The sequence below is a fragment of the Panthera pardus genome, unplaced genomic scaffold (genome assembly GCF_024362965.1).
Source record: "Panthera pardus isolate Hobbes unplaced genomic scaffold, ASM2436296v1 HiC_scaffold_2, whole genome shotgun sequence".
Taxonomy (NCBI): Eukaryota; Metazoa; Chordata; class Mammalia; order Carnivora; family Felidae; genus Panthera; species Panthera pardus.
Window position 1 is genome coordinate 120,500,865 of NW_026526765.1, and position 13,795 is coordinate 120,514,659.

Consider the following 13,795-nt stretch of genomic DNA (forward strand, 5'->3'; position numbering starts at 1 on the left):
ATTCCTTACTAATCAAAGGGAACTTTACAGACTGCTTTCTACGATCTCAAGAATCAAGTTAAGCTCACCACCTAGCTGGCGAGCCCCCGTAATTTGCAAGGCTCTGTGTCTGGGGGTGGGGAGACACAAGCCTGACAAGACTCCACCTCTTCCCTAAGTAGGGCTCACAGTCAAGTACACAAACATGCCCACAAATTAAGAATAATGAAGAAGAAGCCTGGACACCACCCGAAAGGGAATCAACAACCACTGTGGGGGAAGAGATAATACAGGGATCACATGCCTTAGAACGGGAGCAAAGTCAGTATACAGCGTAAGTATTTTACACCCAAATATAATAAATGTATTCTAAAATCTTGACAAATAGGAAGTTCAAATTCCTGGGGCTCTTCCCACTCTCCAACCAATGAACTCCCAGTGAAACAGTAATCATTGGTAGATATTTTTAAAGCAACTGTACTATTTAATATGTTATAGCATTCTTTCCAGCTTGATAAATTGGAAGCTGCCCTCAATTCCACTGTAGGGATGTACCGCTATCTACTTGAACCAATCACCTTTCCATGAAGATTTAGGTTGCTTCGAATGTTACCATTACGTGCAATCCTGCAAAGACCATCGTTGAAAATACTGTTTTACCCTTGCCCAGGTATCTCCTAAGGGTCAATTCCTACCAATGAAATTTCTGGGTCAAAGGTAATACATATTGCCTAACTACCTTCAGAAAATTTCCACCAATTTATCTCACAACAGTGCATGAAAGTGCCTATTTCCTATGCTCTCAGCAATATTAAGCATTGTAAATCTTTTTGTTCTTTGCAGTTATTATAGCCAACATGTTAAATCATTTTTAACTTGTATTTTCTTGTGAGATTAAATGTTTTCATAGCTTTATTTTCCATTTTTTAAAAAAGAAATTAGAGCAGGGGTGTCTGGGTGGCTCAGTTGGTTAAGTGTCTGACTCTTGGTTTCAGCTCAGGTCAGGATCTCACCGTTTGTGAGATGGAGACCTGCATTGGTCTCCACACTGATGGTGCAGAGTCTGCTGGGGATTCTCTCTCTCTCCCTCTCTCTCTCTCTGCCCCTCCCCTGCTTGTGTTCTCTCTCTCTCTCAAAATAAATAAATAAACTTTAAAAAAAAGCAGATATGGGGTGCCTGGGTGGCTCAGTTTGTTGAGTGTCTGACTTGGGCTCAGGTCATGATCTCACGGTTCATGAGTTCAAGTCCCACGTCAGGCTCTGTGCTGACAGCTCAGAGCCTGGAGCCTACTTCAGATTCTGTGTCTCCATCCCTCTCTGCCCCTCCTCTGCTTGTGCTCTCTCTCTCCCTGTCTCTCTCTCTCTCTCAAAATAAATAAACATTAAAAAAAAGCAGCTATACCGCCATTTTGGTAACATCATCAGTCTATACCCATATGTCCTTATCCATGTCTGTTTGTGTATATGTACATAAAGACATGAGGAAGTATGTTAATCGACTGTTACCAGTTCCTTATATCTGGGTGGGTGGCTTTGGGCAGTTTTTAAATTTTTTCTTTCTTTTTTTTAAAGTAAAGTTGTGATTTTTAAAAAGCACAATTCTTCGTATAAGTAGATCTGTTTATACATAGGAGAAAATAAAGGTATTTTCATTTTTAAAAAAACTTTAACTTCCAGGATATGTTTTATGCTTAAGACACATTTTGTGCAAGGATTTATATTCATGACAGCACTAAGGTAAAAATCCTGATACTGTTAGTGAAAATCACCAGGATATAAAATAATATTAGCAGGTTTTCATTTATCCTTCAAGTCTAAACTTAAAACTCCCCACCATATCACAGTCTGATTTTACCTATTTGGGCTGATTTTCATGGTCATGTCCATGTGCCAGGACTTTACAGAGACAAAAGGCCCAGCCCTGCCCTTAACGTGCTCATGGTCATTCAGGATCTCCCCAGGGGGAAACTTTAGGGTCCTGAGGACAGCAAATGGAAGGGGATCTTACAAAAACAGCAAATGTATTTTTTTTAACACTAAGCTCTTTGTATTTTTTTTTTAAGTTCATTTATTTTGACAGAGAGAAAAAGCACAAGTCAAGGAGGGGCAGAGAGAGAGAGAGAGAGAGAGAGGGAGAATCCCAAGCAGACTCCACACAGTTGGTGCAGAGTCCGATGTGGGGTTTGAACCCAGGAACTGTGAGATCATGATCTGAGCCAAAGTCAGACGCTTAACTGACTGAGCCACCCAGGCGCCCCGATAGTAAATGTATTTTATTTTATTTTATTAAAAAATTTTTTTTAATGTTTATTTATCTTGGAGAGAGAGAGAGACAGAGCACAAGTTGGAGAGGGGCAGAGAGAGGGAAGGAGATATAGAATCCGAAGCAGGACCCAGGGCTCATTATGTGCTGGGTCCTACTCTATGTCCTCATTACCACCCTCAGATATAGGTTCCACTATTATCTCAATTTTCCTGAAGAAGAAACCGAAGCATAAAGAGCCTCAGTGAATTCACCCAAGGCCACACGGCTAGTAAACAGAGAAACTTCACTGAAAACTAATCACTAGTAATTCTACTCTCTTGCCGTTGTATCTTTTTAGCAGACACCAAATGAGGAATGCTTGTTCCTGGAAAGGCTGGAAGAAAACCATTACAACACCTACACATCCAAGAAGCACGCAGAAAAGAATTGGTTTGTGGGTCTCAAGAAGAATGGAAGCTGCAAACGCGGTCCCCGGACTCACTATGGCCAGAAGGCAATTTTGTTTCTCCCCCTGCCAGTCTCCTCTGATTAAAGAAATCTCTACTGGGTGCCGACCACTCCAGAGGAGGTCCTCACCCAGCTGACCCAGGTTGTTCCCTTGACTATTGGCTGCACTAACCCCTGGCCCACAGAGCCTGAAATTGTAAGCAGTGCGCTTCCAAATGCCCAGTTCACTTTTTTGCAGAGCCTTTTACCCCAGCACAGTTTGAACAGAGGGATCAAATAGCTCCTAGGGGCCAACTGGCTGGCCAGTCTGGGTGTGTGGATGCCCAGTTGCCTCTGGGCACCTGCTGCAGGCTGAGCCTCTCAATGCAAAGGCGGGGCCAAATGAAGTGTGTTCAGGGAGCTGCCAGGGTCATTAGTAACCGCATACGATTCCCTCTACTGAGAAAATCCTGTCTGTGATTCCCCGAAACACTTGGCATGATGCCCTTTCGTCCTTTCAACACCCCACAAATATTAGCAGGGAAGCTTATGGCTAGGTTAGGGGAAGGCAGTGTTCCATGAGTAGAAACTAGGATGAAGAAAATCTCCCCTCGAGAACAGAAGGGATTAAAATGGCAAGGGGAGACTGGGTTCTGGTGGGCTCTCAGTGTAGAATAAATGAAGGATGGGAGCTTCAGCCCACAGGAAAGCAGAATAAATGCATAGCATTGGCAGTCATTACAATGCCGTGACTTTCCCAAGATAATTCGGCAGCAGGAAGCCTCTGGATGATGTCAGATGGACAGCATGAGAAGTGGGTTCTTGATCAAAGCAAAAACATCAGACATTGGTAAATTCATTTGGGTCTGGGGTGTGGGAGTGCTGAGAAAGAAAGGCAACGTGGGCTGAGAGGATGATTTCCTCTCAAGAGGTTGATTCCAGAGGTGAGAAGGAAAGATGGAGGGACACCATGACTGTGCCTGGTCCCCAGAAAGCAGAGGCTTTGGGGTCCCAGGCAATGCTTACAAATCACATGCAGATCGTGTTTGAGTGTAGGTTCTGATTCAGTGGTTCTGGGGTGCAGTCTGTGCATTTCTAACAAGCCCCCAGGTGCTGCAGATGCTGCTGCTTCCTCTTGCACCACCCCCCCCCCCACCATACTTAAAGTAGCAGAGTCCTGAAGCGTGCTGTCCAAAGGAAGGGGGCCCAAGGCCCCCGAGCCTCTCTTGCCTTGCCCATAAAAAACTCATACCCCGCGAGTCTTCCTGAACACTCAGGCAGCATCAGGAGCAGTTAGCCCCGTGCTAAGGAACATGGATTTAAGGCGCTTTGGCCCAGTGCCTATAAAATACCCATTTAGAATATATACAAAAGCATACTTCAAAAATGTTAAACCCTCACAAACAGCTTTTCTCAAGAGACCATTTGTGTTACGATTACTTGTATAAATATGCTTCCTGCTTAAAGTAAACTTGACCCAAGTGGCTAGCAAATTAGAAACAACATTCATCTCTGACATATGATACTGTTGCCATGTAAAGGTCTTTAATAGGCCATTTAAATTTACTGTGAGACTGTATGTTTTAATCACATTTATAAATATATAGCTCAAAGTCAGTTAACTGATTAGCATTCAGCCACTGAGAATGATAATCATAGGACATGATGTATAAGCTCCTCAATTATCTACTACTTGTACTACATTTACCTATAAAAAGAGATTGTACTTTGTTTTCAATTGTGGTATTACAAGTTTTCCTTTGAAAACAGGGACGCTTAAGCAACAAGAGGGTAACTGTGGATACAAACTGATGAGAATATTAGCTCATGTTCTAAGGAATTGACATTATTAACGGAAAAAATAACTCCTTATAATTGCATTGTCATATTTATGATGAAAAACAAAAGATGGTTTGTGAAGGTTCAAAGCAATATAGTGCAATTGAGGAACCAAACTAAGTTAATTCTGCGATTAATAATATCATTCTGCATTTGTACAGAAAAACGACTTCAGAACTTTGTTTTTGTAACTTGGATAAGACCATTCTATTTTATTTTAGTAAATCCTTCCAGGCAAGCTGGAGATAGTGCAGTGTGGTTTAACATTTCTTTACTATGAAGATTTGGCCAGAAAAGGGTATGTAGAGACGAAATCTAAGATATATAATGGTCCATAATTTTTAGGGTATGAATCAAATTCAAATATAACACTGGCCAAGAAAAATTAAATGTTGCTAACAGATGAGACGGAAGCTTATGGTTTCAAAGACCCAAAGCAGTTAGAAGAAACACTATCATGGCCTTGCCAGCCTCCGCCCGGTCATCATTCATATATTCATTCACTGAATATTTTTTTCAGTGCCTACTGTGTGTCAGGCACTGTACTGGGTACCAGGGCACCTGGAAACAATGTCTGTCTGGTTTTCTGCTGTATTCTCTCCCAGGGCATTATATTTATGATGAAAGATGCTGTGGATTCATTTATTTCAGTCAAGTTAAAAACAGAGACTTTGTAGGTTGCTGGTGAATAAACAGCAAGTCCCAGAAACCCAGGTTCTGGAAGAATTCGCAATACCCAGTATAAGATAACCCTCATCAAAGTATCCGAGGACCTGGCCAGGTAAACCTAATATTTCCAACTGTAGAACCATGACAGCTTTAGGAGGACCGGTTTCAAGTTGGGAAAAGAGCCTGTCAGATCTTGTAAGAAGGAAATAGGTGGCAGTTCCCTGCTCCATTCTAGTTCCTTACACACGGAGTGCTCCTGTTGCCCTCTCTCTCTTTTCCTTGAGTAAGTGAGGTAGCCATCTGCTTGTCACACGTCTCTCATGTGGATTCATTTTCAGGCCAACTGTTAAGAACTGGCTGATATTCTCTACAAAGCATCAGGAGCATTTACGCTTTTGATTGTTTGCAAGATGGCGGTGGAGGTGGCAGTGATCTGTTTCCTTGGAAGGGATAGTTAGAGCCTCCCCCGGCCAACAGTGTGTGCTTACCAAAAACTGCCTACAGCATCATACGTTACTAAAGATGGAGGTCCTCGCTTTGTGTCAGAGGCAATGGAGCCCAGCTCCCCAGCCTTGTTAAAATATACTGCCTAAACAAACTGAGCCCATGGGCTGCGAAGCAGATCTCTGATGAAGAAGACACCTGTCATTTTACATCACTGTCTCTTTAATTTTGGCACCTTACAAGTATTAATAAACGTTCCACTAAAAGGCGATAATGTCTCTCTGAGTTTGGGAACATCAGGATGTCTCATCTTCCCGTGGAAGGTCTGTCCCAGGCATCCATCAGGTGTGGCTGCTTTGTGTTCGATGCATAGCTTGTCACTGGAAGGGAGACCTTACAGGCTGACAGGAAAAGCTAAGGTAGAAACATTTTTGATTTTGTTTGGAAACCTAAGGCAATATTAGTGTTTTTCTAGGGATACATCAGGGAGGTATATTCAGGGAATTGAAGAACCAAGCACCATAATTAACTGACACTTCTCCTTCACAGTATAAATTATGAGAAAATATGAAAATATGCTACTATTGTACAGCTGACCAGCTTGTGCTAAAGCAAAGATACTGTGACCTGGGGGAAAAATGAAGGACTTTACAACTTTAAGTCAAGGACAAACGGGTTATCTCTTGCATCTCAAGCGTCTTGATGAAGGGTGATGGGTTTGCCCATCAGATCTTCTGAAACTGTTATCATACTACACAACATCTCCTTAAGTAAACTTGTCAACCTTCTGACTTCTTATTCTTAGGAGAAAGTATACTGTTGCCTAGACCTTGTGGCAGAATCAGATCATGCACACAAACACTGACACATATACACACACATTTACACCGGCTCTCACACACGTACACGCACACAAGCACGTGCACGAATTAAAAAGCATTGTGCAGTGTTTGTCCCTTCTACGAATTACATGCCAAAATCAATCCCTCCTTTTCCTTTCAAAGTCACCTAAACCTCTTATTTTCCTGCTTTTTGGAGTTTGATCCACTGTAAGAACTACATTTTCCATCACAACCCACCACATGCCTACCCTCACACATACACACAACTGAAACAAAGAAGGTCAGGAAGCCATATATATATATATATATATATATATATATATATATATATATGATGCATTTTTTTCTCTTACATTCCACTAAAACATGCTGGTCAAAGATCCATTAAATTGGGTCACAACTCAATAGGTCACAACCACAGTTTTCTGAAAAAACTGGCTTAAAGCAACTGGTCTTCCTTAAGATGACAAGACCCAATTAGGATCCTGCATTATGACTTCAGTGTTTTCAAAGATGCGGTTTGTTCAAAGACAAGGGGGACATCCTGTTACCCAGGAACCATCTGTTCTGAGGGCCTGGTGAATTCTCTTAGTTGGTTTGCCACTAATCTTGCAGAATGAGTGTAAGGATGCAGGTCTCACAGGCACACACTGCTGCCTCTATTGTCCCCAGTGCTGTCATCGGGTTTCTGCTTGCACAGCCCTGAGGACTTTGGACCCCTCCCCTCCTTTGGAATTCTCATCATTGTGGGGCTGGAGGTCATCCCCTCCCCAACTTCTGCAGTCTTCACTTCATTACTCCCTCTTGCTCCCCTACCTCCAAATTCCTATCTTATAACCATTTCTTAAATTTGTTTTAACATTTACTCATTTTTGAGAGACAGAGCACAATCTGGGGAGGGAAGAGACCCAGAATCCAAAGCAAGCTCCAGGCTCCGAGCTGTCAGCACCGAGCCCGATGCGGGGCTCAAACTCACGGACAGTGAGATCATGATCTGAGCTGAAGTCAGGCGCTTAACTGACTGAGCCGCCCAGGCACCTCTATAACCATTTCCAAACAAGACATGAAAAGTAGACTGAGCCAGGAGAAGGCTAGGTGCCCAGGATCTCTGAGCATCCCCGCCAGCCTCCATCACTTTCTGGCAACTGCTCTCTGACCTACCAGAAGAGTTTGCCACCCATAACTCAGTGATAAGATAAACACCATTGCTACTGGAATGCATCTTCTACAGGGATTCAAAATTTTTCATCTTTGCTGAACCAACTGAAAACATAACTCTGTGCCCCAAATGTTTGAGAGGGTTAGGCTGGCCGAGCATTGGCCTCTTATGGGTGAACTTGACAACAAAAGACAAACATATAATAAAGTCGTTGCCTTCCATATTTATCTGACTGACAGACAGCCTATCTGCCACAGGGTGGGAAGGGGAGGGGAGGGGAACCCTAACCCTAAGTGCTCTTGTGTCACTGTCACATTGAGGAGTATGGTAATAGTGACACATCAAACCACTGCACTTTCACAAATTAAAAAAAAAAATTATTTGTAGGAGCAGTAGTCCAGTATAAGAATACTTAAGCCCAACCTAGCAGGTGGGACTTGTGTCTTCTCCATTTCAAAATCGCTAGGCATTTGTTTGACAACCGTTAAAACTGAAATAATGACTTGTGAAAAGTGGCACACCCCCTCCTTCCTCCTCCACTCCTTAAACCTGTCCTCTATGCCCAGAAAGAAACTCCCTTGTTATTGTACATAAAATTTATTCTAAAGCCCAGTTAGAGAACGTAAGAGCTTGAGATCTCGGGATCTGACATAGGATACTCTGGACCCCAGTGATTCATCTAACAGTCTCTGAAGTTACAAGGGAAATGTACTAAAGCATTACTGGGATCTTTCTGTATCATTGTACCTACTTTGCAGTTGATATATTGACCATGACATACTGCACTGTTAGCTTTCCACCCTAGTTATAAAATTAAAAAAGAAACCAGGTCACTCACAGCCTGAAGCTGGAGGGTGGGTTTGCTTTATAAAAGCAAGTATTTTAGGACCTAGTTTGGGGGTCTTCTGACAGGGCTGAGAATGTCTGTGATGTGGGAAGGAGGTATTTCCTAAATTGCTTCCTTCCCTCTTAGCTACCCACTGTCACACAGGCTAAATTTACACATTTAGCAGCTAAACATTAGTGTCTATTTTATTATATAACTAAGCAAAACCTCACCATGTCCTTCATGGGCTTTTCTATCAGCCTTAATGAAGGCTTGGGCATTCCTTGTTTGGAAGTGTGTTCAATTTCAGGACTTGGTTCGCTTAGTTGCAGTGTTTGGGGATGTAGGTATAGACAGGCAGTTTGTGCAAGTTGTCACAGAGACGTGTATCATTGGGGTTTTCATCCTTATTTTCCTGCCTGAAGAGAAATTTATTTTAGTCTCACCCAGGGATACAGAAGGGCAAGATGTTAGATTATTTTACTGATAGGCCTTGAACCAAAACTTTTTTTCTCCAAAATAAGTTTTAGGAATGTCATTGTATACTAACTTGCCTTGTCCAGACTGTAAAGACAAGACTGTTCATAGTTTGAGATGTCAACTATGCTGAGAGTTCAGTAGTGTCCTGTAGAAACGAACAGTATGACCTATGGGTTTCTCAAAACAAAACACTTGCATTAGGAGCCGAGAGTCTGACCTGGGAAATGGTGCAGGTTTTAGGACTAGCCAGATTACTTCTGATAATACAGGATAAAATCGTAAATGCAGAGCAGTTGTGCACAGGGGACAGATGAGAAAGAAACTTGTTTCCTTATCCTTGCTCCCTATGGAACCTGTCCTAGAATATTTAACCCAAGTGAAGAAGAGATATGGGTTTTATAGATTTCTTGAAAATGTGTAACTCTCAAGCAACCTGCACATTTGGAAAGAGTTTGATAGGGCAGAGGGCTACTCCATACAGTTGAGTTCTCAAGAGTAAACAGGAGCAATAAGGTGAAAGTGAAGCATTTTTCCTCAATCCCTTCACTAACGCATTCATTCATTGGTCATTTACTGAGTACCTGGCACTGAGATAGCGAGGGTCCAATCAGGAAACTGAAACCCACCAACAATGTGAACAGGGAAATTCTTTTTTTTTTAATGTTTATTTATTTTTGAGACAGAGAGAGACAGAGCAGGAACGGGGGAGGGTCAGAGAGAGAGGGAGACACAGAATCCGAAGCAGGTTCCAGGCTCTGAGCTGTCAGCACAGAGACCAATGCGGGGTTCGAACCCACGGACCGTGAGATCATGACCTGAGCCAAAGTGGGGCACGTAACCGACTGAGCCACCCAGGCACCCCGTGAACAGGGAAATTCTAATGGCAAGAATTATTAACTAATAAAAAGAGATTAACTACTAAGTCATTAAGGGATCTCTATGCAATACTGGAATAGCAGATGTAGGGAGTGGCTTCTATCCCAAGGCTAAGGAAATTAATCACAGAAGGAAGAAACTTAAGAGGGGGCCTTCTCTCAGGGATGAGATTCAGACTTCACTGGCAAAGGGGGTGGCTGTGGCCCAAGGATGGTGGGGGATCTCACTGTGGCGGTTCAGGGAGCTTCCCATTGGGGCGCTAGTGGAACCCTCTGGAAGCAGTTTGCCGAGCCAGTGTTGTGCAGGAGGCTGCCCAGTGGCCCCAGTGCCATGGGAGCAAGAAGAAAAGCACAAGAACCCCAGAGACAAGCCCCTTCCCCTTGAGGTGTCCCTCCAGTGCCCTCTGCTGACAAACCTTAAGTTACATCAGCTGGTAAAGGAGAAGGGGTTCTAGGGCCCAGCTGCAGTGTCACAAAAACAAGGCAAAGAATGGATTCAGAGCAGAGAGACAACAGACTGACAACTGGCATAACCATGATGTAGCTACTCCACTAGACATAGATGAATACATGTGGTCCTTGCCCTTAACAAGCTTATCGTAGCAGTGGATGGAGACAGACCCTAAAGGAAGGCATCCGTGGTTTTGGCTTTCTTCCCTTTAAAAAAAAAAAAATCACTATTTTCTAAGCCCTCTCAGCCTCTCCAAAGACCACCACGTACTTTCAAGGTACTTTCTTTACATATTTGCTATATTTTCCTACATTTGGTATTTTATTCTATCTTTTTCAGTGAGATAGTAAGGTAATTTGTGATTTTAAATCAACCCAAATCAGTGTAATATACATATACAGACACAGATACATATACATATACAGAAGACGGGAGCTTGGGAGTCAGAGCAACAGTTGCAATCCTGGCTCCTCTGTGTATTGACTTGGTAACTTTGGGCAAGTGACTTGATCTAGCTGCCCTCCATGACCTTCTGCATAAAATGAGGACCCAAAGAGTATCAGCTCTCACAAGCTTGTTGAGAGGGTCAAATGAAATGGAGGCATGCAAGTATCGTTAATGCAGTATCTGGCATACAAAAAGGATTAAATAAAAGTTTGCAATTATTTTAGAATAAATACAATTCTACATATTATAATAAGATAGGGCTAACAATGATCTTAGAGTCTCCACTTAGGTTCCCAGTGATTGTTTCCAGGAACTTACATTTAGAGAGATCTCGCCTTATAGCAATTCATTGGAAGAAGATATAAAAGTCTTGACTGACCCCAAGTTTAACTTGTACATGGCACATCTTAAATGAAGTTTTACATGGGCACCTGGTTGGCCCAGTTGTTTAAGCGTCTGACTTCGGCTCAGGTCATGATCTCGCAGTCTGTGGGTTTGAGCCCCGCATGGGGCTCTGTGCTGACAGCTCCGAGCCTGGAACCTACTTCGGATTCTGTATCTCCCTCTCTCCTCCCCTCCCCTACTCGTACACTGTCTCTGTCTCTCAAAAATAAATAAACATTAAAACAATGAAGCTTTACAAATTAAAAAAAAAAGTTATATAGAAGATCGCAAATGAATAGTGAGGGGCCAGAAAACCACGTACAAGAACAGAGCTGAGGAAACTATGTGTGATTGGTTAAGAGATTTAAAATGAGATGCTCTAGATCGCTTCAGATAGCTCAAGGGTTATTTTGGGTTTCTCGCTCCCGTAGTCAAAATGAATGCAGGTATTTAGAACTTGGCAGGGAAGGGGTTTGGGTTCAGTATAAAGAAAAAACCCCATCAACTTCTGACAACTACAGCCATTCCAACCATGGGTGAAGCACAGCCACATTAGCAGCTGATCTCTGCAACTCCTGGATTCAGAGACTGGACAGTCACTGGTGGTAGGCTCTGAGACACATCGCCCAGGTCTCCCTCCAGAGATGAAGCCATCAGCACCCTTCAGGGATGGCCTAGGTGAAGAGAGATGCCTTGCCCGAGGGCACGCCCCTCAGAGGGGATCTGCGCAGGGGCATAATTGCCTGGCTCTTATGCTTCAGCTCTGGACAGCGCTCAAGGATCATTCTGGCTTCAGAACTTCTCAGTAAGTGCACCAAGGCTCCTACTGAGACCGCCTTACTTCTCCTTCTGCCCTATCCTGCTTCCTTCCCTTCCCGCATTAGGTGAAACCCTAATGACTTCCGGCAGGGCTAATCTTCGCCTCAGAGTCTGCTTCTCAGGGAGCCCAGCCTGGGACAGTTACCTGCCCAGGATGCCAGAGGCACTACTCTGAGCAGGATAACTGCAAAGGTCGCCTACAGCCCTGTGACTTGACAGAAGCCTTGGGCATCTGAAGCTGAGTGTTTTAAGTCTACAAAGATCCAATCTGTCTCCACTGTGAATCCACATGGCTGATCCTCAAGAGAAGTCTCAACCTTCTTTCGTACTGTTTGATCTATGGCCGGCCTGATGTCACTTAGGAGGGGCATGTGTTCAGTTACTACATTGTCCATTCAGTCACTTGTCAAGTCTTTCAACAAATACTTATCAAGGCCCAAATATGCACCAAGCCTGGTAGGGACAATGGTGCACAAAAGATCTCTTTTCTGGAGCTTATATTCCAGTGAGGAGAAGCATATCAACATATTTCCAAATTTCAGTCATTTGCATACTGCTTCCAAAACTGTTGCCTATATGCCTATTGCCCAATCACCATACCTCTATTTCCTCTGGCTTATGGATGGTGGATTTGCAGTTTTATCTACTGTAGGCCCAACGTAAGCTCAAATGTTCACAGAAGGATAAGCCATTAGTATACAGATTTTTTAAAAATACACATTAAAATAAACACATAACTTTAAAATAAAATAAAAAATGAACACCTGCATATCATTTGTGCCATATATGTACCATACATTAGGAAGGAGTTTATACAAAGGATCACAGAGAGAAATGTAAAATTGTAAGTGCGCCAGATGCTTACAAAGGAGAAGTATCCAGTATCTTCAGAGTATATAACAAGGGGATTTAACTTACTTAAGGGCTTCCCAGAGGAAGTGAGCTGATATTTAAAAGAAGAGTAAGAGGTGAGTAGGTAAAGAAATACAGTGTGTGTTGTAAAGAACATTTCAGATAGAGGCAGCAGCATATGCTAAGGTCCTGTGGCAGGAGGGAACACAATGCCAATGAGACTCAAGTGTGGTGACCAAGGGATAGGGAGCATGTTGTAAATTGAGGCTAGTTGGCAAAGCAGAGGCCAGTGATGGAACAGGGCAGTTAGGTGGATTCCATTCTCCATCATCTGTAGAGAACCGAGTTGAAGCTATGTATACATAATCATTCTCCCCCCTCTTTCTCTGTCCTACACAACTGAATGGTAAAACTTCCCCAGACCCTCTGCCAAAGGACACAAATAAGCAGCATCTCCAGGCATGGTTCTGGTCTGGGACTGTTAAATGTATTCCAGACTTGAAACTTGAGGGGCTGAGGTTATATTTGCTAAGTATTTCGACCTTTCCCCCAGGCTTTTATTCATTCCATCCAGCAGGTGGAGTACAGGAAAATGTTTTTCGTTCCCAACAAATCCCCTGATATCAAAAAGGAAGAGCAAGGTTTGCCAGCACAGTCAAGGGTGAGAGATAGAACAAGGAAGCAGTGATTGTGTATTTGAGTCTCATTCATATGGAAAACATGAACTAATTAGCTTCTTACTGCTGTGCTTCCAGAGATTCTGAATTTGACGTTTCTGTCCAAGTTTGGGGAGCTATGCTATTAATCAGTCCAAACACAAATGAAGCGGCTTAAAAAGAATCACATAACCAAAAACCACATCCTTCATAAGATAAAAAAAAAAAAAAAACCCACAAAAAACAAAAACAAAAACCAGAAAGGCAACTTGGAAACTTTTCAGAGATGGTGCCAATTTCTGGGTTTGGAGGGGGGGTTTGGCTGGCTGGTGGAGAGGTCTTAATCTGGGGATGAAAATAAAGAACGTAAATATATTTACA

General features: G+C 42.9%; 1 protein-coding gene and 1 long non-coding RNA gene across 10 annotated transcripts in view; one reads left to right on the forward strand and one right to left on the reverse strand.

The window, feature by feature from the left end:
* Positions 1-4,754, forward strand: part of FGF1 (fibroblast growth factor 1) — a 68,877-nt gene extending 64,123 nt beyond the window's left edge. For 5 of the 7 annotated variants that reach the window (XM_019424557.2, XM_053907389.1, XM_019424555.2 and 2 more), the window contains one exon: positions 2,583-4,754. In XM_019424557.2, the coding sequence (XP_019280102.1) occupies positions 2,583-2,777 (195 nt within the window). In that variant the 3' untranslated portion in view covers positions 2,778-4,754. The remainder of the gene's footprint in view (positions 1-2,582) is intronic. The other 2 variants (XM_053907391.1, XM_053907390.1) reach the window with 2 other exon arrangements.
* LOC109252230 (uncharacterized) overlaps positions 1-13,795 on the reverse strand; it is a 340,134-nt gene that overhangs the window by 87,341 nt on the left and 238,998 nt on the right. The window lies entirely within an intron of this gene.